We start from the raw sequence: 27,595 nt of genomic DNA on the forward strand, positions 1-27,595 counted from the left end.
TCTTCCAGAAGCAGAATTGTTTCACGAATTTGTGATATTTATATTTTTCTACTCAATTATTGCATCAAAAGCGTGCGTTTCCTAAGCTGGCAGTACATTAATTATTAGTTCATAAATTAATTCCATTGCTATCGGTTGTAAACCGTTATTTCGCACGATAATGTTAATTGAGTATGAGTGTTTGTGATAAGCTTATCAATCCGCATCAGGCGTCGCCGGCTCGCGCGGTGAGGACGTGTACACTACGCCCTGTGCTTTAAATATTTGACTCTTATTCTACGGTAAAACAGACAAGATGTCAGGAGAAGGTCCCAGCGGCGATGGAAACAGGAAAGTGGCTCTTATTACCGGCATCACTGGACAGGTAATTGTTAATATTTACAATTACGTAGCTTTGGGTTTTTCCAAGAAAAAAATGATTATTTCTTGAAGGTCTTGAACAAATCTGTGTTTAACGATATTTTTGTTTATCTTTTACTCAACTCTTACTCTAGTGGTATTTTTTAAAATCTAAATCACTATAATATTCTAATATTATCAGTTAGCAACAAGTTGTTTGTGATAAGACTTTGTATAATAATCATGTTTATTAAATTTTTTTTTGTTTCTTGTCTTTTAATGATTTAAAAAGGATTTTTTTTTTCAAGTAAATTATGTTATGTTTAACAGCTTATCTCTTGCCTAATGTTATCAATCAATTTCTGGGGAATTTCGTATTCATTTATAGATATTATTGGAAAACCCGGCCTTACATTTAAACATTATGAGAAATATACTTGTTTACAATTTGGGATTTTTAGATTGGAGCCTTTAATACTACGCTTTGCTTTGTATTATACTGATATTCACCATAAAATCTTACAACAAAAATTATGGGTCAACTGGTCTGGGGTTGGTGTTGCAATAGGACCAATGACATAGAATATAATAGAATTGTTTTGCATATCACATTACAAGCAATTGATGGAGTGGAACATAGAGGTATACATGTCAGCAGTTCTCAAAAAGTTTGTTAAGGAAAAAGTTTTTTTAATTCCTATTTTGTTACCAAGATTTTTTTGATGAATTGAGATTTTAGTAAGTTTTATTTCGTCATTAAGGTTCTCTAGTATCTATTATTTTCTTAATTACAACAATTATCCTGTATATATTGTACAAAAGTTGACTTATATTATAGGTAATTCCACGGAGGTTGAAGTGAATGATAACACACACAGCTAAATGAAGATTAGTACTGATTGCAAAAAAATGAATGAATGAAATGAGTGAGTGAATGTAAAAAAACCAATTAATATATTTTTGAAAAACATTATTATTTATTGATATACTTATCATTAATGGTAGCAGCTTAGCAGTAATGGTATTATCCGGTGAACTTTATAGCTCATTATGAAATTTCACTTCCAAATAAGTATTCAGCTATCGATATATTTTATATCGGAAGGATGTCCCTATGTTAATTGACGTTATTGCTACCGCGACTTCTATGTCTGCTAATAAGTAATGAAAAAATAGGTAAACACCATTTTAACAGCTACGATGATAAAATAAGGCAATCTATTACATATTATCTTTGATTTCTACGATTAATGTTACAATCATAATCTGACAATTAATTAATCACATACGAGATATTTTATTTTCTGTTTTGTTTGAAAATTGTTCTATAGACGTAATTCTTAACAAAATAGTTAATAGAAACTTTTTGGTCTTTCTTGCAATTCACTGTTGAATCTGCAGTCGGTACACGGTAAGAACACTAATTTCAAAATCTCGTTGTCTTTACATGACAGTGTTATAGTGTGCGTGGCCTCAACTGAGTTGAAACTACCTATACTAAATGTTGGTAACAAAATAGGATCAATTAAAATTTGCTGACGTGACTATGTACAAACTTTTTGAGAACTGCTGATGTGATACCCTGTAAGGGCACAACAATATAATTGGCAATAATACCACAATGCTGCCATCTGGTCATTTTTTGATGAACATTTTTAGGAGATTTATTCAGAATAACGCTCATTGCATATAGCTGTATATTTTTTAAATGTGTTATTATACTCCCACTGTTCATTTTGTATATTTTATTTCAGTGAAAGTATTTCTGTCACTCTTAGAAACAAGGGAAACATGTAAGCAGCAGGTGGAAAGAAATATTTGGGCCATTTTCAGTCGCCCCACTTTTTTTGGATATGGAATTTTTATGTGGTTTCGACTGAGGATCATGAGCTCTTTCATCCCAAGTCCCAAGGTTTTTTCCCATTCCGTTACCATTTATTCATACATTTTGTATGGTGGTAACGGAATGGAAGGTTTGAAAGTTGTATGGAAATCTTAGGACATTTTTTTTTCTTATCAGGATCAGAAGGCCTCGCGATTCTGAGTATGAATCGTGTTAAGACATGGATATTGTTACAAAAAAAGTGGGGTTGTCCACCCCACTTTGATAAAATGGCCTATTTGATAAATTAATATACCCATTGTAATCTCCTACTTATTTAGAGGCATTCCTTTTAGTCCGTTGCTTCTGGAAAGTTATGTATGAAAATGTTGGCATAATTAATGGAAGATTTTTTTTGATTGGGATATGTACATTACAGGCCGAAGTTATTTTTCATCAACCCTCCCCATCCCTCCCCCCTCTGCGTCACCCCTCTTCCCCCCCTTAAATAGCCGAAAATGCGGTTTTTTTGCGATTTCTGACAAAACTGTTGTAGATACAGAAAAAGCGTGTAGGAAAAAAGTAATCCTTGATAAATTTACTACAAATCGTTCATTGACACTTTGGTTCTAGCACTTATAGGTTTCGCGTGATCCATCACGAAAGTTGGTCCTTTGCTGCAATTTTCTTTAGTGAATGTTAAGTTTTCTCCCAAATTGCTTACGAAATCTGTTTGATATTACTAAAATATTATAAACTGAAAATGAATTTCAGTGGGAAAAATCACTACCATGGGTGGGACTTGAACTCACGGCTTTTGGATTGATACTCCAGGGCTCTACCAACAGCTACCAAAAGCTCATCCCCAGTCATAGATATACTATATAGAGAAATAGTACTCCTAGCGACTACTACCGTGAAAATATTACGTCTTAAATAGTTACTGGAATTCCAAGACATATTGGAAATTCCACCCATGGTAGTGATTTTTCCCCCTTAATTTTATTTTAGTCATGAGTTACAATATTTTAGTTATATCAAACAAATTTCGACGATTTCGTATGCATTTTGGGCGAAAACTTAACATTCACTAAAGAAAATTGCAGCAAAGGACCAACTTTCGTGACGGATCACGCGTAAACTATAAGTGCTAGAACCAAAGTGTTAATGAATGATTTGTAGTAAATTTATTAAGGATTACTTCGTTCCTAAGCGCTTTTTCTGTATCTCCAACAGTTTTGTCAGAAATCGAGAAAAACCGCATTTTCGGCACTTTAAGGGAGGGTAGAGGGGTGACGCAGAGGGGGGAGGAGTGGGGAGGGTTGATGAAAAATAACTTCGGTCTATAACATACATGTTTCAATTAAAAAAAACCTTCCATTAATTATGCCGTAATTTTAGCTAATTTCCCCCTACTATTTACCAAATATGATTCTTTTAACACTTCTGAAAACTCTAATTAACACAGGTCAAATTATATTCTATTGAAAATATTTCAACTTGTGCTATCTTCAAGTCTCCTCCTCCATCTATCTATCTAAAACTATCTACCTTAGTCACTGTTTCTTTCATATGTGTAATTTATTTCTGTTTTAACTTCTGTAAACGCTAAAAATGCGCTTTTATATCTGACAATGTTCCATGATTTGCCTCAAGCTTTACAGGTTTCATTGAAGTAGTTGTCATACAATGCAAAAGCATTTCGTAAGGGATATTCTCTCTGGCAATATGTTTCAAAACAATTAAATACACTTCGTCGGACCAAACCACCTGATGCCGCAGCTAATTTGTAAACAATAACAGCTGTTACGCTATCAGCAGTACCAGCTAAAAAAACATAGGTACAGTAATGCATTCTGTGTTCTGGCAAAACTTCTTTATATGAAAGTATTTATTTGAATGCGCTTTCATAGTAAAAAGTTCGGACGCACTTTACATAATAAAAAGTCTGGATGCACTTTTCACAGTAAAACGTTTTTTTTTCTTAGCCTATTGGAGTTTGGAGTGTCCCACTGCTGGGCAAAGGCCTCTCCATAATTTCCGATTCTCCGTTACTTCCGGCCAGTTGTTTAGGAAGTCGTCAAGGTCGTCCCGCCATCTTTGCCTGGGCCTGCCCGGCCCACGTTTCTTCGTCGGCACCCACTTGGTGGCTATGTTAGCCCACCTATCCGGATGCATGCGATAGACGTGGCCGGCCCAGTCCCATTTAAGCCTGGCGGTTTTTCTGCCAACGTCAGCAATGCGAGTCTTAAAGCGCAGCGTGGTGTTACGGACGCGGTCGGTCCTTTTAACACCTAAAATGCTGCGCTCTATAACGCGTTGGCAAACCTTCAGTTTGGACTTCTGATTTTCTGTGAGCGACCGTGTAAAAAGTTAACTCTTGAATATATACCAGTGTGTTTTTTATAAACAATAAAACAGAAATAAAATGCTGAAAATTCGATGTTTTGCGGCAGATCCTTTAATCGCCAGTAAACTCAAAAGCGGAAATAGGTACTTAGGTACATGTAAAAAAAAAATCGGAAAATACAATCCATAGTTTGTTAGGGTTCCGTAGTCAACTAGGAACCCTTATAGTTTCGCCATGTCTGTCTGTCCGTCCGTCCGTCCGTCCGCGGATAATCTCAGTAACTGTAAGCACTAGAAAGCTGAAATTTGGTACCAATATGTATATCAATCACGCCAACAAAGTGCAAAAATAAAAACCGGCCAAGAGCGTGTCGGGCCACGCTCAGTGTAGGGTTCCGTAGTTTTCCGTATTTTTCTCAAAAACTACTGAACCTATCAAGTTCAAAACAATTTTCCTAGAAAGTTTTTATAAAGATCTACTATTGTGATTTTTTTCATATTTTTTGAACATAGGGTTCAAAAGTTAGAGGGGGGGGGGACGCACTTTTTTTTCCTTTAGAAGCGATTATTTCCAAAAATATTGATATTATCAAAAAACAATCTTAGTAAACCCTTCTTCATTTTTAAATACCTATCCAACAATATATCACACGTTGGGGTTGCAATGAAAAAAAATATACGCCCCCACTTTACATGTAGGGGGGGTACCCTAATAAAACATTTTTTTCCATTTTTTATTTTTGCACTTTGTTGGCGTGATTGATATACATATTGGTACCAAATTTCAGCTTTCTAGTGCTTACAGTTACTGAGATTATCCGCGGACGGACGGACGGACGGACAGACAGACATGGCGAAACTATAAGGGTTCCTAGTTGACTACGGAACCCTAAAAATGGAAAAAAATGTTTTATTAGGGTACCCCCCCTACATGTAAAGTGGGGGCGTATATTTTTTTTCATTGCAACCCCAACGTGTGATATATTGTTGGATAGGTATTTAAAAATGAAGAAGGGTTTACTAAGATTGTTTTTTGATAATATCAATATTTTTGGAAATAATCGCTTCTAAAGGAAAAAAAAGTGCGTCCCCCCCCCTCTAACTTTTGAACCCTATGTTCAAAAAATATGAAAAAAATCACAATAGTAGATCTTTATAAAAACTTTCTAGGAAAATTGTTTTGAACTTGATAGGTTCAGTAGTTTTTGAGAAAAATACGGAAAACTACGGAACCCTACACTGAGCGTGGCCCGACACGCTCTTGGCCGGTTTTTAGTTACTAAAATACTTAAATTGCTATAGAAAAGTAAGGTCCGCTGCAACCTTGTATACTGTCATGAAAAAAACTTTTTGTTTAATCTTACTTACCAACTTCCGAAATGCAAAAAATCACAGTAAAAATAGAACGTTGTAAAATAAAAACTAATAAAAGAAATAAACAAAAGGACCTTATGGATAAGACAGATATAAAAAGCTTTTTTTACATGAATGTCTACAATGCAAGTGTCAAAGAGCTTGTTCCTGCACAAAGTTTACATAAATAGTTACGTCAATAACCACATAAAACATATATATGTTTACATTATATAAAAACACATTAAGATATAGTTGAGTCTGGAGTCCAGTCCACAGCCTTATAACAAATACAGTACGAGCAAATAACGGTCCGCCTGATAGAAAGCGGCCACCGTCACCTATGGACGCCTGCAACTCAAGGAGTCTCACGTGCGCGTTGCCAACCCATTAGAAACTTTTTATTTTTTATGGGATATGAGGCAAACGAGCAGACAGGTCGCCTGATGGTAAGCGATCACTGCTGCCCATGAACACCCGAACCAGAAGTGTTGGAGGTGCGTTGCCGGGCCTTTCAGATGGGTGTACGCTCTTTTCTTGAAGGTTTGAAGGTCGTGTGTGTCGGTCCGGAAATACATTCCACAGTTTAGCTGTGCGAGGCAGGAAGATTCTGGAGAAACGTACAGTTGAGGACTGCCAGCCATCTAAATGATGGAGATGGAAATGTTGTACACTCCTTTTTGACCTTATTGTATCTTTTGACCCCCAGGACGGTTCCTACCTCGCCGAATTCCTGATCGAGAAAGGCTACACGGTCCACGGCATCCTCAGACGCTCTTCCTCCTTCAACACTGGCCGTATTCAGCACCTGTACGAGAGACCGGCTTGTCACACGGGAGGCGCCATGCATTTACATTACGGTGACCTTACGGATACAACCTGCTTGATCAGCATCATTGTCAAGGTGAGTTGTCTTTGTCTTATAATCGTTCTCTCTCCCTCTTTTAGCGACTACCTTCAATACTGGTCGGATATGTAGGTACAGCCCCTATACGAAAGACTGGCATATCACACGGGCGGGGCAATACATCTACGTTACGGAGACCTTACAGATACCACATGCTTGATTGGCATCATTGTCAAGGTAAGGAGTGTATCTGTCTCTGTCTAATGTGAATCGTTTTCTCTCCCTCTAACTTTTAGCGACTACCTTCAATACTGGCTGAATACAGCACCTGTACCAACGACCAGTATGTCACACGGATGGGACCATGCATTTATTATGAAGAGCTTAGGGACACTATAGGTAACTTACAGGTCGAACGCGATTAATTAACATTATTTTACCTTTTTTCCCAACGTTTCGGCCAGTATGTGACTTTAAATATGTGTACAAAGCGCAAGAACTTAAAGTGTTATACTATAGGTAACTGCTTAATTCACGCCCAACCCAAGAACCAGCTAGTCGGGTTCATTTTGTGTTGAAAATGAGGCGCTCGCGCTGAATTTTTTTTTTTTTTTTTTATACCACGTCGGTGGCAAATAGGTATACGGCCCGCCTGATGGAAATTTTTTATTTTATAATAGAATTTCTTACAAACGGCTCAGTATTTGGTCTGAGAAGCCTGCTGTCTCGTTTTAACCTATCCAAATACAATTAATCCTGTTACCTACTTCTAAAGATTACAAAGCGTTGCAGGAAAGTTGCCATGATATGTTAATAACTTTTTTATCAAACTCCTAATTCGAATTACTATAGAGAGATACCTAAGGGATAACGTTAAGCCACCATCATCATCATCATCATTCTCTTGCCCTTATCCCAGTCACTTGGGGTCGGCGCAGCATGTCTTTCTCTTCCATACATCTCTGTCACTCGTCATCTCATCACTAACTTGTTTTAGTTCCATATCATGTCTCACACAGTCCATCCACCTCTTCTTCGGTTTTCCCCTCCCGTTACTTCCACCACCTTCCACATTCATTCGTAATACCTTTCTCGTCACATGCCTTTCATCCCTCCGCATTACATGTCCATACCATGCTAGTCGATTCGCTCTTACTTTTTCAACAATCGGTGCTACTTTCAGGCTTCCTCTGATATACTCATTCTTTATCTTATCCATTCTTGTCACGCCACACATCCATCTTAACATTCTCATCTCTGCCACGTGCAATCTCTTTTCATCCGTCACCTTTAGGGCCCAACACTCTGATCCATACATGACGACAGGTCTGATGACTGATTTATAAATTTTGCCCTTCAGTCGAAGAGGCATCCGGGCGTCACAAATGGTTCCCGTGACCTGTCGCCATTTCATCCACCCCGTGCTAATACGGTTTTTCACATCGCGGTCGATATCGCCATCACACTGTACGAGCGAACCAAGGTACTTAAAGTCGGAGCAGACTGGCAATAAAATACCATCGAGTTCTATGGCAGCAAAACCAGAGAGACCGCCGAAATCACAAAACATATGTTCTGTTTTTGATCTACTGATCTTCAGGCCAACATTCTCTAGTTTTTGCCGCCACTTCTCGAGTCTGCTCTGTACCTCGTAACATTAAGATCTGATATCTGATAACGTTAAGCCACCATTTCACATTAAAGTTGCATGAAAATCACCGTTATTTCCATCATATCAAGATTCCCCTTACGAAATTACCCGGGCATTTCTGTCATTCGGAATTACCCTAATGCACCTTACATCACACTTTACATACTGTGCAGGCCTGTTATACCATGAAATTCATTGAAATGTTCCAATAAAACAGCAAGGCTGGTACGACATGCTTTCACGGCCGAACAATAGCGCGATTACACGCTTTATGACTTTGACTCGTTGTTTGCCAACTGTATACTCAAGCTATTACATATAGATGCGGACACAAATATGTAGACACAACCATATCGTATTGTACTGAAGTCATATTGCTATTTCTGTCATGCTAATGGAGACCTAGGCCCCAGTGCGATAGAGAGGGATAGTACTATAGCACCAGTCGCCTGCACTTGCTATTGCGGCAAGTTTAGCATTCTAGACATTCTAGTCGTGTATACATATTATTGGCAGATTGTCCGCATCTATATTTAATACTTTGTATACATGTTGATATCGTTTATGATTCAACATGAAACTGCGGTCAGTTTAAAAAGTGATTTGGATATGCTTTGCTCATCGTTACATCGTCACGTGAGCATATAGATTTCATGAATATAACCTAACCACAAAATTAAAATTTTGTAAAAACCCCCGACCGCGAGATAGTAGACCGATTTTGGGATCGGATAATGTGAAAACGCACTTAAGCCTCCGCCACGCCCACACATGAGCGGTTTGAGAGCGTGGCGTGAGCGGGGCGCGATGAGAGCGTACCGCCAGCGCCCCGCTCGCGCTCAAAACGCTCATGTGTGGTGGAGGCTTTAAACTGATCTCTGGTTCAAAAAAAACTTCATTGCGTGCGTATTACAGGCATGTGGCGTGTGGCGACCCCATCGCCCACTGGCTTTCACCAGTGCAATCAACGCAGGGCAACTTGTGGCTAGCTGTTCACTGTTGTAGAACAGCGATCCCACGTACCCCAGTGCTCCTAGAGAGTTCTGTTACCCTGTCGGTGGATAGGTGCTACAGAACTCTAGGTACCTCTGCCTTGCCTTGGCTGGCCGTCCAGAGTGGAGTCGTTAGGGCTATATCAGAGTATAATAAATAGTACTATCGTACAGTATGGTCAATTTAGCTCCCCGCTGAAAGTGCCGCCCACCCGCTCTCGGCTACCTCACAGTTACCACCTGTCAAAAACGCGACCAGTTGACCTGTCATATCTCACTCATACGAGCATGGTACGCGTTCACCTACACGAGCTTATACTGTGTGCGTTAGGAACGCGCTTTTTTAGGGTTCCGTAGTCAACTAGGAACCCTTATAGTTTCGCCATGTCTGTCTGTCCGTCCGTCCGTCCGTCCGTCCGTCCGTCCGTCCGTCCGTCCGTCCGTCCGCGGATAATCTCAGTAACCATTAGCACTAGAAAGCTGAAATTTGGTACCAATATGTATATCAATCACGCCAACAAAGTGCAAAAATAAAAAATGGAAAAAAATGTTTTTTTAGGGTACCCCCCCTACATGTAAAATGGGGGCTGATATATTTTTTCATTCCAATCCCAACGTGTGATATATCGTTGGATAGGTATTTAAAAATGAATAAGGGTTTACTAAGACCGTTTTTTGATAATATTAATATTTTCGGAAATAATCACTCCAAAAGGAAAAAAAAGTGCGTCCCCCCCCCCTCTAACTTTTGAACCATATGTTTAAAAAATATGAAAAAAATCACAAAAGTAGAACTTTATAAGTACTTTCTAGGAAAATTGTTTTGAACTTGATAGGTTCAGTAGTTTTTGAGAAAAATACGGAAAACTACGGAACCCTACACTGAGCGTGGCCCGACACGCTCTTGGCCGGTTTTTCATATATTTGATCGCCAGTGTCCGAGGTGTGGCTATATATCTAAGTGAAAATTTGCCTAAGACGCGAGTTGGCACAGTCGCGGGTAACAGTGAAACAGTCACTGGGTAGGTAATAGGTGTAGGTACACCTTTTTCCTTTTTTTAACCCCCAACGCAAAAACGACGGGCTGTTATAAGTTTGACGTGTCTGCATGCCTGTCTGTCTGCCCGTCTGTTTGTCTGTCTGTGTGTGTGTGTCTGTCTGTGGCATCGTAGCTCCCGAACGGATAAACCGATTTAGATTTAGTTTTTTTTGTCTGAGTTAGTCGGGAGTATTCTTATAGCCATGTTTCATGAAAATCGGTCTACTATGTCGCGGTCGGGGGTTTTTTATAAAATTTTAATTTTGTGGTTATACTTTTCCATAATAATTTTATATATAAGTACCTGGGAAAAGAGCACGTGACCTGTATTGTCTAACTTCCGGTCCTACATTGGACATCATATCATCTATCTATATGTTATATACAATGATAACTAGAACCGTTTCAAGTATTACGCGATTACTGATGCGCTTCAAAGATAATTGATAAGATTTTGTTAACCTGTTGCTTAACTAGGACAAGTATTTCGAAAATATATCGGTTTTAGGTAGTTACTTAACTAGGTATAATAGATATTTATTGGCAATCTATACCTGTGTGCGTAGCCAAACGCTTCACGATTCGTGAGCGTTTCGTGAAGCGTTTGTGCAGTCGGCTACGCACACTAACGTATCTTTAGGCTGGTAAATTATTAGGTTAACTATTTTTCATTTTTCATTTCATTTATTTATTAATACAATGTCACTTACAGTATACACCAATCACATGACACATAGGAACATAAGAATAAAAATAATTAATTAACAAAACAGTCATAATTTAAATAAAACATTAATTTACATTTAAATAATATTCGCTAAGCAGTACTAATTATGCTCGGGGCGACTATAGCCTCGAGGTAACGCCCGGCTGTGGTTAAAAATCTCGGTTCAGGAGTTGAAAATAAGTCTAACGAGTCGTCCTGGTCCAATATACTATTAATGAGCATTAGAGTTCGGTAGAGAGGCGAGAGGGAATTGGACTTAGTACAGGTGTTCGGAATGTTGAGTAAGGGGAGTTTACGAGGACGGAGATTGTGTCTTGAAACAGGAAACGCTAAGAGGAAACTGCTATTCGTCTGGCCTCGTATATTAAACCAAAAAAGAAACGTACCAAGGTGATACTCCTACGAGCTTCCAGCGTCTGGTATCCCACCATATACTTTGCTTCATCTTTATTATATCATCCCTTAATGTGCCTTAATGGTCCACTGCTGAGCATATGCCTCTCTTCTAGTACGCCACTTGTCCCGGTCCTGAGCTAGTCTCATCCAGTTGTGACCCACAATTTTCCGGATGTCGTCCACCCAACGAGCCAACGGATGCCAAGCGCCTCTTACATTTTGTAAGCGGCCACCATTTCGTTAACATTTTGGAACAAGCACGACGAAGGCTGTGAGGCATTTGTGTTGTATGGTGTTGGACATTTGCAGTTTGTTTTTTGTCTCTTAATTGGTTTATTATTTTTTAACAGAGTAACGCCAAATTTTTTGAATATTGTAGGGATATATGTTTGTTACTATTTCTTGTTAATTCATTTTAATATTTAATTCGAAACGTCGGGATGTATTTTAAATTCATTATACGCGATTTAATCCGTTTCCATAGTTTTATTTTACCTATTGTTCTGTTTCAGACTCGGCCAAAAGAGATATACAATCTCGGAGCGCAGTCCCACGTAAAAGTGTCATTTGAACTTAGCGAATACACGGCCCAGGTGAGTTGGTCGAAATGCTTTTTTTAAGCCCTGATGCAAAACGACGGGGTGTTATAAGTTTGACGTGTCTGTCTGTGTTTGTGTCTGTCTGTGGCATCGTAGCTCCCGAACGGATGGACCGATTTAGATTTCGTTTTTTTTTTGTTTGAAAGCTGAATTAGTCGGGAGTGTTTTCATGAAAATAGGTCCACTATGTCGAGGGCTTTTTCAAAATTTTAATTTTGTGGTTAGGTTATTAAGAAGAGTAGAAATTAAAAAAGCAGCACTGTCGTCGTGTCATCCCTTTCTTCGTGTTTATTATTCGTAGTCACATAGATTTTAGATATAACGTAACCACAAAATTAAAATTTTGAAAAAACCCTCGACCGCGACATCGACATAGTAAGACCGATTTTTATTAAACATGGCTAAGAACACTCCCGACTAACTCAGCTTTCAGACAAAAAAAAACTAAATCTAAATCGGTTCAGCCGTTCGGGAGCTACGTTGCCACAGACAGACAGACACGTCAAACTTATAACACCCGTCATTTTTGCGTCAGGGGTTAAAAACGTGCACGTTCTTATAAAACTTTAAATGTTCATCAAATGACACATAAGTAGATATGCAATAAAATACTTAAGAAATCTTTCTACTGTAACATTCTGATACAAACTTGACGCCTAATGTATATATTATAGGTGGACGCACTAGGTACCCTCCGACTATTGGAAGCAGTAAGAGCCGCAGGTTTAGAAAAGGAGACGCGAATCTACCAAGCGTCCACCTCGGAGTTGTATGGCAAAGTTGTCGAAGTGCCTCAATCAGAGAAAACACCATTTTACCCACGATCGCCGTATGGTGAGTACTACCTACTTTACAACTTATAATTAGGCTACTAATAGTTCAGTATGTAAGAGTCGAGGGCTTGGGAGACGCGAATCTACCAAGCATCCACCTCGGAGTTGTATGGCAAAGTAGTCTAAGTGCATCAATCGGAGAAAACACCCTTCTACCCACGATCGCCGTATGGTGAGTACTAACTTTACAACTTCTAATTAGGGCTTAAGTCGATGTAGTCGCCGCGAATCACCAAGCGTCCACCTCGGAGTTGTATGGCAAAGTTGTCGAAGTGCCTCAATCGGAGAAAACACCCTTCTACCCACGATCGCCGTATGGTGAGTACTACCTACTTTAAAACTTGTAATTAGAGCTACTAGGAGTTCAGTATATAAGAGTCGAGGGCTTGGGAGACGCGAATCTACCAAGCGTCCACCTCGGAGTTGTATGGCAAAGTTGTCGAAGTGCCTCAATCAGAGAAAACACCATTTTACCCACGATCGCCATATGGTGAGTACTACTAAAGACATATTTAACTCCGTATAGACAGATAAAGTCTAAGAAAAAAACGTACCTCGGGACGGAACCATAGAGAAAAAGGTACGGTGGGCTAGATGGTGATACACCTTTGGCGGACTCTCGGCTAGATGGCGCTAATAATGACATTTGACATTTTAACACGTATCAAGCTAAGAATACGGGCCAAATTGTCAAAACTGAGGTTCAAAAGTTTAAGCCTGTGTCGAGAGATGGCAGGCTATGCACTGTGATTACACATTTTTCTTTGGCAGTAACTCTCTAGAAACTCGATCCTCTTTGGTACCACCTACTTTACAACTTCTAATTAGGGCTACTAGGAGTTCAGTATTTAAAGACTCGAGGGCTTGGGAGACGCGAACCTACCAAGCATCCACCTCGGAGTTGTATGGCAAAGTTGTCGAAGTGCCTCAATCAGAGAAAACACCTTTCTACCCACGATCGCCTTATGATGAGTACAACCTACTTTACAACTTGTAATTAGGGCTACTAGGAGTTCAGTATTTAAAGAGTCGAGGGCTTGGGAGACGCGAACCTACCAAGCATCCACCTCGGAGTTGTATGGCAAAGTTGTCGAAGTGCCTCAATCAGAGAAAACACCCTTCTACCATCGCCGTACTACGTACTTTAAAACACTACTAATAGATCGAGGGCTTGGGAGACGCGAATATGGTGAGTACTAATCCGAGAAAACACCATTTTAGCCAAATCGCCATATGGTGAGTACTATATATTAACTCCGTATAGACAGATAAAGTCTAAGAAAAAAACGTACCTCGGGACGGAACCATAGAGAAAAAGGTACGGTGGGCTAGATGGTGATACACCTTTGGCGGACTCTCGGCTAGATGGCGCTAATAATGATATTTGACATTTTAAGACATATCAAGCTAAGAATACGAGCCATATTGTCAAAACTGAGGTTCAAAAGTTTTAAGCCTGTGTCGAGAGATGGCAGTCTATGCACTGTGATTACACATTTTTCTTTGGCAGTAACTCTCTAGAAACTCGATCCTCTTTGGTACTACCTACTTTACAACTTCTAATTAGGGCTACTAGGAGTTCAGTATTTAAAGACTCGAGGGCTTGGGAGACGCGAACCTACCAAGCATCCACCTCGGAGTTGTATGTTCAGCAAAGTTGTCGAAGTGCCTCAATCAGAGAAAACACCTTTAGCTACCCACGATCGCCTTATGATGAGTACAACCTACTTTACAACTTGTAATTAGGGCTACTAGGAGTTCGGTATGCAGGTTTTTTTTTGCTCAGTGTTGCCTAGCAGAAATTTTCTCCAGCCGCCACTGCTACCTACTTCATAACTACTTCTTCTTCGTCGATCCTCACGGCTAAGGGTCGTGACGACTGTGGGTATTCTTCACCAGTGCTCTCCACGCTACTGGATCCCGATGCACGCTAGCCTGCAATATGGTCTCTGTCACAGACGTTATTCTGTCCGCCCAACCTAGTGATGTGTAAGTTGCGGAAACTTTCCAAAAAATCTTAAATTTCATGTAAAATTCACGAAACTTATGAAATGGAAAGTTTCCATCCATACAAATGTCCATACAAAGTATGGAAAGTTTCCGAAGTTTTCCTATGTAAAAATTTCAGAATTTTGGAAACTTTCCGTCGGCACATCAATAGCCCAACCTGTGCCCATGTACAGATGTAGTGCGAAAAGGGTTTCCTTCGGAAACGTTCGTATTTGTCATGCTAGTTCAGTCAATGTCAGTGCATCTTGTACTGAGACTGACTGAAATAGCATGACACGTTCGTACGTTTCCGTAACAATTCGAAGGCAAATCTTTTCGCACTACCATGTAGCCGCCGTGCAGGATCAGGAGCCGACGACTTATAAAAACTTCAATTTAAGTAGACTTCGCGTCCTTTCCCTGGCAGCAAAGTTGTTTCACTAGTGGTGATCCGTCGATCTGTGCGAATGCTGTCACTGACGTGTTGCGTCGGGGTATGGAATACTATATTCCCTACTCTGACGTAGCAACCGGGGGTGCGGCTCGTCCCTGGTTCAATGCCGACTGCGACCGGGCGGAGGCCCTTAAGCAAGCGGCTTATTTGTCGTGGGCGAGCGCCCGTAGTCGTAGAGATCCGGATATACACGCAAAGAAACAGTCTTTCAACAGAGCTGCTAAGTTCTGCAAGAAAGTTATACGGAAGGCTCGTTTTCTCCATGTCAGTCGCATAGGCGCCAAGTTAGCCTCATATCCGGCAGGTAGTAGAGCGTTTTGGTCCCTAGCAAAGTCAGTGGAGTCAAATTTCTGCCGCTCCTCCTTACCTCCATTGCTAAGACCGGACGGATCGTTGGCACATACTGCAAAAGAGAAGGCTAACCTGTTTGCCACTCTATTTGCCGATAATTCGCGTCTGGATGTTGGCGTCGCAAAGCCTACCTCCTTACCAGCCTTTGGAACTTCAATGCCCGAAGTTAAAATCCATCAAAAGGAGGTACTGAAAGCCCTGCGCAATCTAGACGTGAATAAAACTAGTGGTCCCGACGGAGTTCCAGCGATTGTTTTGAAAACCTGTGCGCCTGAATTGTCTCCGGTACTGACACGTCTGTATCGTCTCTCCCTGAGGACAGGTCTAGTTCCAAAATCGTGGAAACTAGCGAACGTACAGCCTGTACCCAAAAAGGGTAGTCGTGCTGACCCGTCAAATTACCGCCCCATCGCGATCACCTCCATACTATGCAAGGTTATGGAGCGTGTATTGAACTCTAAGCTCCTGGCATATCTTGAAGGTAACGATCTCCTCAGTGGATTTCGTCGGAACCGATCAACTGGGGACCTTCTGATCTATGTCACCCACCTATGGGGCGAGACCATCGAGAGACACGGAGAGGCTGTAGCCGTGTCCCTTGACATTTCCAAGGCCTTCGACAGAGTGTGGCACGACAGCCTAATATGCAAGCTGAGCGCCTACGGAATTTCGCCTGGCCTGCGCTCCTGGATCACTGACTTCCTGAGGGACCGATCTATTCGAGTTGTCCTAGACGGGTGCTCATCTGATCTGTTGGCTATAAACGCCGGGGTCCCTCAGGGCTCAGTTCTCTCCGCGACCCTCTTTTTGCTGCACATCAATGACCTGCTTAAGCCCGGTATCGTTGGGTATGCGGATGACAGCACGGTCACGGAAAGATATCAATTTACCTTGGCTCCCACTTTCCAGAATGTGTCCCTTCCGCTGACCGACCACTTAGAACTTCTCGGTGTAAGCTTGAAGTCCAACCTGAACTTTGGGTCGACCATAGAGTCCAGGGCTAAAAATGCTGCCAAAAAACTTGGTGTCCTATTTAAGGTGAAGCGGTATTTTACGCCGAATCAGCTTATCTCCCTGTACCAAGCACAGGTCCGATCGTGCGTGGAATACTGCTGTCACCTTTGGGACGGTTCCGCCAAGTATCAGCTGGCGGCCCTGGATGCGATAGAGCGTCGGGCACATAGGCTCTTCGGCGATGACCCTACTATTAAGGCAAAATTGCAGACCCTAGAACATCGCCGTCGAGTAGTGATGGGTAGGACATCATAATAAAATGAGTTTGTATGAGTACCTCATTTTCAAAAATGAGGTGTTACAATGTCTTACTTCAAATGAGGTGAGGTACTGGTACATAAAATTTTACAATCGGCGATTTGATAGACTCAATCGGGCAACAAAATCTAGTATGTATATGTATACTATGTAATAACATCCTTTATACCTATTAAATTTTATTTGCAAATAAATGTTAAGAATAGAACTTGAACAACAGAAGACTGAAATATTATTTAAGAATTCCAATTGTTATAATAAGAAACTACATAAAAAGCAAATAGAGTTGATGGTTCTATGAAACTTTTATTCTATTTTAGCTGTTGATTATTGTTATTTATCGTGTTATATTCTTGATATCATGGTTTCATTTACAGTTTAATAATTATATATGTCAATTGAAATTGTAACCTTAAAATCTGCATATTTTTAACAAACGTGAGTTCATGTTGTTTTCTAATTAGATACCACTTTTGCGTAAAAAGAACCAACTTACCGCTGCGGATATTCTAACAGCAATATTATAGTAAATTAAATGAACACCAACATTCTCTACGCCGCCGCCGATCATACTTTTGACTATATTTTTGCACGTAAAAGACACCAAAGCAGAGCCACAAGCGTATTAAATCATGTATAAAATATCACCATTATTGTATTTTGGTGTATTTATTAGTAATATCACTGTATGACACAAATAAATTTGCCACTGAACTTTGGAAACAACAAACAACGTTCACAACTTACTTTTTTCTGTCTGTGTCAACTGACAACGTCAACTGTCTAGGAATTACGTTTCGTTTCACGACTCACGTTTATTATTTGATAATGTTGTCAAAATGTGTACATATTAATAAACAATGTTATTTTTATTAACAATGTTTATATACTCCGCGTCATAAATACCTTTTTATGGATAATATTAACCCATATTGTTGTCTCAAGGAAGGCTATAACTATAACGTAAAAACAAAATAGAAATTTCTCTTCTTTATCCGTTGAACATGCAATGCGATATGATGTTAAATATTATGCACCTTAAAATATTTTCAAACTTTTAACTCAGACAAAACAACTAACGAAAATTTAACTGATATATTATAGAAATAAGTAAAAATTACAAAAATAAAATAAACATTTGTCACTAAGAAAAAGGAGAGAAATTCAAATTCAGTGAGACGCTAACTCTTCATGCTTACAAAGTTCATATTTGTTGCATTTAAAATAACAACTACACCTACATAAGAATATAAATTAAAAAAATTGAATAATTTAAATAATATTTCGGTCATTAATCCTGTAATGTTGTCAAGCAAACTTCATAAATGCACATTTTGAGTCGTCCTTGGTATTCAAAACGCTTCGAAAACAATTATGTCACCGTCCAGTATAAGAGAGCTCCCTTATTACAAGTGACAACAGTCATACAAATCTGTTGGTCCGATAGGTCACGTTAAACTGGTCAAGTCGGTAGCTCAAGTAATAGCATCGAAACTATCGAATGTCGAAACGAAAATCGCGCGCCATTTTGACGAGATGCTTGGATCACAACGACGCAATATGTATGAAAGCTTGCGGCGCTTAAGACTGTTTTCTTTCGAGTCACGTGTAACGTATTTTGGCGAGGCAAATTTTGAGGTATAGCGCGTGTCTGTCTCACTCACTCTTACGGTAAACCTAACTAACTGTTTCACTTTGAAAGGATTTTTGAAGTAATGTTGGTAATGTGACATTGTCGCGATGAGGTCTTCCGGTACAAAGCGATTTCCGGTACAAATCTATCGGTGGACCTTTTGTCTCGGCAATAAAGTTTGTAGTTCGGTGACAGCCTTTGAGGCTTGAGGAGCGCGAGGCGCGCGTGTGACAGATGAGTTTTTGAATGATTTGAAGTTTATGTGTATTTGTGTGGCATGAGGTGTTTGTGTAGTGTCGACTCTAGCGAGGGAGTTTGAGAACCGCGAGGCGCGCGTGTGACAATGAGTTTTTGAATGATTTGTGTGGCATGAGGTGTTTGTGTTGTAAGACTTGCGCGCGAGGTTATGAGTTTTTACTCATTTTTGAGGTGAGGTGAGTTGAGGTGTGATGTAATACATTTTTTCCGTGTGAAGTGCTGCGACAAATCAACAATATGAGTGGTACAAATGAGGTGCCTCATGAGTGAGGAACTCAACACTACCGTCGAGTCGCTTGTCTGTCGATATTCTACCGGATACATTCTGGGGAGTGCGCTCAAGAACTGCACGACCTAATTCCTCCTTCTCCTTTCCATCTTCGGACGTCCAGGCGAGGGGAACGAATGCACCCGTATGTGGTTAGTGTTCCATTTATCCGCACAAAGCGATTTGCCTCATCCTTTGTAATGCGGACTGCAAAGGAGTGGAATGCGCTCCCAGCATCGGTGTTCCCAGAGAAATACGACCTCGGTCTCTTTAAACGTAGAGTGAATAGGCTATTACTGAATCGGTGAGCTCCATCTTAGACTCTGTCTTCACTTCCCATCAGGTGTGAATAGGGTCAATCGCCGATCAGTCCATAATAAAAAAAAAAAAAAAAAAAAAACTATAATATATTTCAATTAATTAGGTACTGATTACAATATGACTTGACTAAAACGGCTATGGAAGTCGTGGTTGTGGTAGCAAAGATGATGAAAGAGTGAATTGCAATATTTGAGCTGTTAAAAAGGTTGGTTAAGTTTTAAGTGCCTCATTGGCCGCACTACATCGTATGTGGTGCGCTCCTATTGGCTCTAGATAAATCTTACGGTAGTTCCGTAAGATTTATCTAGAGCCAAGCCGAGCGATAAGTAAGTTCTATACAAATAAAAAGGTTGCGTTCGCAACATCTGTATCCACTTTTTCGCTTCTCTGCCATGCGTCCCGTGATTATGAGCTTCACCAGACTATCTGGTACTGTTCTGCTCACAACTTATAGCTAGGTTCAATAGGTGTTCAAGAGTCAAGGGCTTGGAAAAGGAGACGCGAATTTACCAATATTCCACCTCGGAGTTGCATGGCAAAGTTGTCAAAGTGCCTTGACCTATTTTAGAAAAAAAGTTGTCTCTTTACAACTTCTACCTAAGGTCACTAGCCTAACCTGAGTGACAATCATTGACGCCACGTGGCGATTGAAATGCGGCATTATTTTCATTAGAGATTAACATGAGTTCTTAGAAATCAATCCAGTGTTGTGTAGAAAATTGAATGGATGGTGTCCGGTTGTTACGTTCATTTGTCTTCGTATTTTTCTGGGTATTAAGATAGTACTTGCGAACAAATGCGGCATGAGAAGGAAAATAAACTATGCCGTTGTCATCGGCATACTGTTACACTGGAAAAGTTCTTTAGCGTGAATTTCTTTACGCTATTGTTAAGCGAAAATATTCACCTAATTATTTAATTTTTTATTTTATTTTTAAGGTCGCGTAAATTTATTAAAAAACCGTTTTTTAATTTCATAGTTGCTCGTCAGTTGTCTATATTCACGAGACTCCCATAGTTAAACTTAGCTTAAGTTGTCATCATCGATTTTGATCTGGATCGTGCAATTTACGTCTATGATTTTTTTTATTTATTTATTCAAACCACGGAAGTATAACTAAAGCATGGAAGCCAAGCTAAAATAAGAGCACGGTGACATGAATCTTACGCACAACACACTATTACGTTTTGTTTATGAGCAAATGCGACAAAAATCCGGAACTTCTTTCGTTTTCCCGAAGGTGGTCACTAAACGATTGTCAAGTGGTTGCCTTTTAGTAGTTACAATACGGCTAAATTAAATATGTGTTTATCTTTCACAGTCGGTGTCCACCTTTGACAACTGTACATAGTCGTATTATATTAAGTCAAATATCTCGGCGGTCATCTGGCCGATTTTTAATTATATTGTGTTTATTCCTAATAGATAGTTGATTAACCTACTATGTTACTATTTGTGATGTGTTCAAGTTCCTTATGTGACTGTGGCCTGTGTGATTAAGGACTGTAATTCACGTACATGGTGAAAAGAAAACTGCCAGGAACATGTAACCTTTCATTAGTGAATTTCGTTCAATTATTGATAATATTATTTGTAGGATCTAAACGAAACATAAAAAACGATATTGACAGTTTATATATAACTAATGCCGTATTAAATTCTGCATAGTTTTATTCATGTTTTTTCGATATTTCTTCAAACTGTTTTTAGGTTATGTTTATATGATAGTGATGTGTAAATTGTGTAATTTTTATCGAATTCAGGGATAATAACCCTATCGACATTCATTCAATAAAAAGGACATGAATGTTTATTGGTAGGCATTACGGACCTGGTAATGTAACAGGTCTAGCGAATTCAACCATTAATATTTTTTAGTTATTCCAGATATTCTCATAGATGATTAAAAGAAACTAAAAATAGTTGAAACTATTGAAATAATAAATTATGTCACCTACACTGCCGTTTGTTTTATTTTCCATTTGGTAGGGAGGATATTATTGAGGTAAGTAGATTCTGAGTGGTGGACTTCACATGAGATAGATGCTAAATAAAAGCATTTTACTTAGGTCTTTGCGTAAAGAGAAGAGAAGAATTTATTGATTTCTCATATACTCGTATTTTTTACACATACTATTTAGGCCGATATTGCACTATCATAGAAATCACATGATCACAGACAACATGCCGTCCTTTTTCTTCGCGTTAAAGAAGAAGGGATGGATGGATATATGTCACATCTATGATGAAATATATATGATAATGTGATATGGGCCTTAGTAAGAGAAGAATAATGAGCGGTTATGTAGGTATTGATTACAAAACAAACCATTTATTTGCAATCCGTAGGTATGGTTAGATTGGTTAGCCAAGAATACAGTATGAATATGTGACTTTCATGGTCAAAAAGCCATAATAATCCTAATGAAATATTTATAATAGATATTGTATGTTTTCGTTACTTTTATATTATTTTTAAGGTGAGAACATGAGTAAGCGTGTATATCGATAATAGAATCGACAAAGTAACATCCCTAGCAAAACAAGAACCTACTGACCACCTACCACAAAGAGAAATAACTAGCATATATCCATCCCTTTTCAATACATTATCTAATTCATAAAGAAGTCAAGGATGAGTATATGCATTTCACAAACTTTGTTATTAGGGAGGCTTGATTCAAACAATAAGCTGTGAACATACTAACCTTGCACAAATTACTCCCATTAGACACCTAGATTACAGGTTAGACACTGGTAGATAAGCTATCGGCAATAGAAACAAACAAAAGATCGCTCGCGTGTAAATAAAAGAGAGCGAGTTATTTATAGTTCATCGCTCGGCGACGAACTATAACTCGCTGCGCTATCATTGCGTCTCTTATTTACACGGGAGTGACTATCTTTCCTTCTTTTCTATCGCCAATAGCTCATCACTTAAGCCCCATTTAGATGGTACGAGTTTCTCGCCCGTCTTGGTCGAGAAACTCGTATGACATTATCGTATGCGATAATCGCCTGGCGAGTATCGTACCAAAACGTTTACATTAGTGCGAGAAATAAAAACTCGCATACGAGTATCGTATGCGAGACTCGCCAGGCGAAATAGTTTAGACGGAGAGCAGAATTTTCGGGAGATATTTCCATAACATTTCTCGACTCGTCTAAACCGGTTCTCGTATGACATTTTTTCTCGAACGTGCGATTATCGCACGAATCGGAGCGAACCGATTTTCATACGAGTTTTGCCTGTCAACTTGCGTGCTTAGTTGCTAATTAATTAATTATAAACACATATATTATATGCTTTTTTATAATATTGGGTATAATTTACATTGGATTTATTTGAATTTAAGTTGAATAGTACCCAATAATATTAAAAACACTATAAATGATTTATGAAGGTCTCAATAATATACAATAGGGAAAATAATGAATTCGACCGTACGTAGCGTTACCTAGCTAATAAAATCTTGGTTGCGATACTTGCGATTATTATTAAACAAAGAATATAAATACCATTTTTTTTTAATCATAGTAGGCATTTTGCCCCATAGATATATGGGTAAAATGTCAGTAGGTAAACATTAACTGTATAATATTAATAAGCCGAATTTATTTTTGGTTTTAGCAGTTACTGAGAGGCAGCTATAAATATAAAAACACCATGTTTTACATGATTTCCACTGAATTAATTTCGACTGAGTAGCGTATAAACTCGTATACGATTCTCGCATATGTGTTTTGTTTACACGGAGACATACAAATATCAAAGGCGAGGCGATTATCGCCCCCTCTCGTGCGATATCGCACGCATAGTTTACATGATACGATATTTTTTCTCGTACTTCGATAATCGTACGTTCGAGGCGAGAAACTCGTACCATCTAAATGGGGCTTTACTCGTTTTTAGTGGGACTAATGCCATAATCTCAAACCGCTATAAGCGTTTTCTTACATTCCAGCGTGCGCAAAACTCTACGGCTACTGGATAGTAATAAACTATCGCGAGGCCTACGGCATGTTCGCCTGTAACGGCCTCCTCTTCAACCACGAGAGTCCCAGGCGAGGCGAGAATTTCGTCACGAGAAAAATCACGCGAGGCGTCGCGAAAATAACTCTAGGACTCATGGAGTATATCGAGCTTGGGAATTTAGACTGTAAGAGGGATTGGGGACATGCCAAGGATTATGTCGAGGTAACTATTGGTTTCCTTAAAATATACCTTTAGGGGTAGGTCTCTTTAACCACGAGAGTCCCAGGCGAGGCGAGAATTTCGTCACAAGAAAAATCACTCGAGGCGTCGTTAAAATTACTCTAGGACTCATGGAGTATATCGAGCTTGGGAATTTGGACTGCAAGAGAGATTGGGGACATGCTAAGGATTATGTTGAGGTGATTATATTAGTTTTTTTCTATACAACCTATGGATCTCTTGAACCACGCCTCTCCTAGGACTTGCCTAGGCTTGCCTAGGCTAGGCTAGAATTTTGTCACGAGAAATATCACTCGAGGGGTTGCTAAGAGAAGTATGGACTTATGGAGTATATAGAACTCGAAATTTGAACTATTTGGAAGTAAGTAAATATTGGAGACGTATTGGAGGCATGCTAAAAATTATGTCGAGGTAATCATTAGTTTCTTTAAAATGAGAATTTTCATTAATTCCGATTTCGCTAATCTATGTAAATAATATACGTAACTAAAAATAGCGGAAGCGATAATAATGTAAAGAACTCGTCAACTTATCGCCACTGATAACCATAACAATTATGGAAACCAAAATACGTGGTGTAACGCACGTTTCATATAAACATAGGGTATACACAGTTTCACTGGAGTTTTAAGTTTCATATATTTTCAATCAGTTTTTAGTGTCATGACTTGTTGACGATTCCGACAACGTCAAGGTTTGGAAAGAGAATTTGCCCATAAGCCCTACATTTTTCAAATTTGCCGCCTCTTTTTAGTGCCAAGATTTGGTTGACTGTCTATTATGTTTGTTTAATTCGTATAACTATTATATTTTTGTTTTATTGTATTTTATTATTTTTCGCTTTCTCTCACAGTCCTCCTATTTCCAGGCAATGTGGCTAATGCTGCAACAAGACGAGCCCGAAGACTTCGTAGTAGCGACAGGCGAGACGCACAGCGTCCGAGAATTCGTCGAGAAAGCGTTTGCGGTGGTCGGACGAACTGTTGTATGGCGCGGTAGCGGCGTTGATGAAACAGGGCACGACGCTAGCACCGATCAGCTGCTGATCAAAGTCAATCCTAAGTATTTCAGGCCTACTGAAGTGGTGAGTAACCTTAATCCTTCATAATTTTGAATTTTTTAAAGGAACAGGGTTAAATTTTGCATAACCCGACGAAAGTTTCGCAGTAGCCACCAAAATGGGGCACTATGCTAACACCGATCAGGGTGATCAAGGTGAAACCTAAGTATTTCAGGGGGGTTACCATGACGTACTAAAGCCGTTCAGTTTAGGTTGAGAGAGAGGGACGGAGCTATGTAACTGCTATAGTTGTGTCCCTTTCTCTCTAAACTGAACGCTGTTCATGGTAACCCTCCAGGATAGTTATTTTCCTTGTTCTGAACGCTGTTTTAAAGGTTTAGGGTCAATTTTTGAAAAAGAATGACTGAAACTCGTAATAACATAACGCTGCTATCTGTCACTACTTATTTCGTTGACTTCGTTTCGTTTTCTGTCATCCTCTTAATTATAAAAAGCGCTACTTAAACTTGAGAAGCATGTTCTCTACCTAACCCCTTCCGGGAATACTATGTATGTTGAAATAAAAAATTACGATACAAGTGCGGAAAAAAGGAAGTTCGTAACGAGTGGCGATAAATTAAAACACGACGGGAGTGTTTTAGATCGACACGAGTTCCGAATTTCCTTTTCGCACGTGTATCGTACGACGTTTTTCAGTACAGATGGCCCTCTGAAGTTTCAACCTGACAAAAAATCAACCACTGCACCAGTGCGGGCAAAAAGCACCATCTGTATAGGTAGTTTCAACTCAGTTGAGGCCACGCACACTATAACACTGTCATGTAAAGACAACGAGATTTTGAAATTAGTGTTCTTACCGTGTACCGACTGCAGATTCAACAGTGAATTGCAAGAAAGACCAAAAAGTTTCTATTAACTATTTTGTTAAGAATTACGTCTATAGAACAATTTTCAAACAAAACAGAAAATAAAATATCTCGTATGTGATTAATTAATTGTCAGATTATGATTGTAACATTAATCGTAGAAATCAAAGATAATATGTAATAGATTGCCTTATTTTATCATCGTAGCTGTTAAAATGGTGTTTACCTATTTTTTCATTACTTATTAGCAGACATAGAAGTCGCGGTAGCAATAACGTCAATTAACATAGGGACATCCTTCCGATATAAAATATATCGATAGCTGAATACTTATTTGGAAGTGAAATTTCATAATGAGCTATAAAGTTCACCGGATAATACCATTACTGCTTTTAATACCATTAATGATAAGTATATCAATAAATAATAATGTTTTTCAAAAATATATTAATTGGTTTTTTTACATTCACTCACTCATTTCATTCATTTTTTTGCAATCAGTACTAATCTTCATTTAGCTGTGTGTGTTATCATTCACTTCAACCTCCGTGGAATTACCTATACTGAAATTTGACCACAATCTTACCTTTCTTTCTCAATGTCTAAAGTTTTTCAATTTGATCCCAGGACCTTCTCCTCGGCGACGCGTCCAAGGCTAAAGCCAAACTAGGCTGGTCCCCTCGCGTCTCCTTCCAAGAGTTGGTTCAGGACATGGTGCAAGCGGACCTGGCCCTCATGAGCAAGGACCCGGAGGCGTAGGTACTTATATGTCTGTGCTGTATACATCCATACTAATATTATAAATGGGAAAGTGTGTGTGTCTGTTTGTTTGTCCGTCTTTCACGGCAAAACGGAGCGACGAATTGACTTGATTTTAAGTAGAGATAGCTGAAGGGATGGAGAGTGACATAGGCTATTTGTCTCTTTCTAACCCCTCCACTTCCCTAAAATGGGGGGTGGAAGTTAGTATGGAACATTCGGCAATTTTAGAATTTAACACGAGCGAAGCCGCGGGCAAAAGCTAGTTATATTTTACTTCGACCAGCCAACCTTATTTTTAATAATATTACTCATACAGGTATTCTTTTCTTATGCGCACTGTCAAGGAGTGGAATTCCTTGCTGGTGGCTTTATTTCCGAGCTCATATGAGCATTTCTTTTTTTTTTTGACATTTTATTTTTATCCTTTTAGGGAAATTTAGGTCAATTGTACTCAAAATCACGAGTACTTTCAATCTCACTGGGGAACAAAGTGTCCCAGAATTTCCATACAGTTTTGTTACTTTCCTCTTTTGTTACCCCATACAACATGTACGGAAAATGGTAACAAAATAAGAAAAATCGTATAGGACAATTTTTTTAACTACTAGGATTGAAAAAGCTGGTAGTTCTGAGTAGAAGTAGCATATTTTTTTTTCAAAAATATCACATTTCATAAAGGTGGCAAATAAAAAAGAAATGCCATATAACCCGGCAACCTTCAAATCAAGGGTGAACAGACATCTTCTGGCCGAGCTCATTCCATCGTAGCTTACGTCTTTGCCTTTGGCTAGTCTGTGGTCAAGAGTAAGCCCATTTATAATAATAAAAAAAAAAAACCTTCAAATCAAGGGTGAACAGACATCTTCTGGCCGAGCTCACTCCATCGTAGCTTACGTCTTTGCCTTTGGCTAGTCTCTGGCCAACTGTAAGCCCATTTATAATATAAAAAGGTCCTATTAGGTATTTAATTTACCTACATTTACAATTGCAGAAAACTGGGCCGTCCAAAGTATGTGCCCCGCATAGACGTTGATTCCATCGTCTCTCAGCATCAGAGCTGTGCAGCGTAATGTCTGGTAATGCTTTTATTTTCAATTATACGTACAAAAGGAAGACTGTTGAATGCCTTGGACACAGTATAAGACCAGTAGTAACTCTAACAAACGTACAGCGCGAGGTATGTACCTATGTACACTTTACACTTGTTTCCATTTTAATGTTATAGAAATCGTTATT

The 27,595-nt window shown here is 39.2% G+C and overlaps 1 protein-coding gene across 2 annotated transcripts; it reads left to right on the plus strand.

Annotated features, from left to right (window-relative positions):
* On the plus strand, positions 1 to 27,595 carry LOC125235282 (GDP-mannose 4,6 dehydratase). Of its 2 annotated transcripts, none has more exons than XM_048141791.1 (8): positions 1 to 364; positions 6,573 to 6,767; positions 12,028 to 12,108; positions 12,789 to 12,948; positions 23,460 to 23,692; positions 24,579 to 24,794; positions 26,225 to 26,356; positions 27,351 to 27,595. In XM_048141791.1, the coding sequence occupies exons 1-7, from the start codon at positions 296 to 298 to the stop codon at positions 26,354 to 26,356; spliced, it is 1,086 nt and encodes a 361-aa protein (XP_047997748.1). In that variant the 5' UTR covers positions 1 to 295; the 3' UTR covers positions 27,351 to 27,595. The 2 variants fall into 2 exon arrangements, with proteins under 2 accessions (XP_047997748.1, XP_047997747.1); XM_048141790.1 differs by having other exon boundaries at positions 26,225 to 26,352.

This window comes from Leguminivora glycinivorella, chromosome 17, assembly GCF_023078275.1.
Source record: "Leguminivora glycinivorella isolate SPB_JAAS2020 chromosome 17, LegGlyc_1.1, whole genome shotgun sequence".
In the NCBI taxonomy this organism is placed as follows: Eukaryota; Metazoa; Arthropoda; class Insecta; order Lepidoptera; family Tortricidae; genus Leguminivora; species Leguminivora glycinivorella.

What these genes read in the sequence shown, in the direction of transcription:
- LOC125235282 (XM_048141790.1), top strand. Translation starts at nt 296, where the DNA reads ATGTCAGGAGAAGGTCCCAGCGGCGATGGAAACAGGAAAGTGGCTCTT. An exon ending in TTACCGGCATCACTGGACAG is followed by an intron (nt 365 to 6,572) that starts GTAATTGTTAAT and finishes TTTGACCCCCAG; the next exon opens with GACGGTTCCTACCTCGCCGA. An exon ending in ATTTCAGGCCTACTGAAGTG is followed by an intron (nt 24,795 to 26,224) that starts GTGAGTAACCTT and finishes ATTTGATCCCAG; the next exon opens with GACCTTCTCCTCGGCGACGC.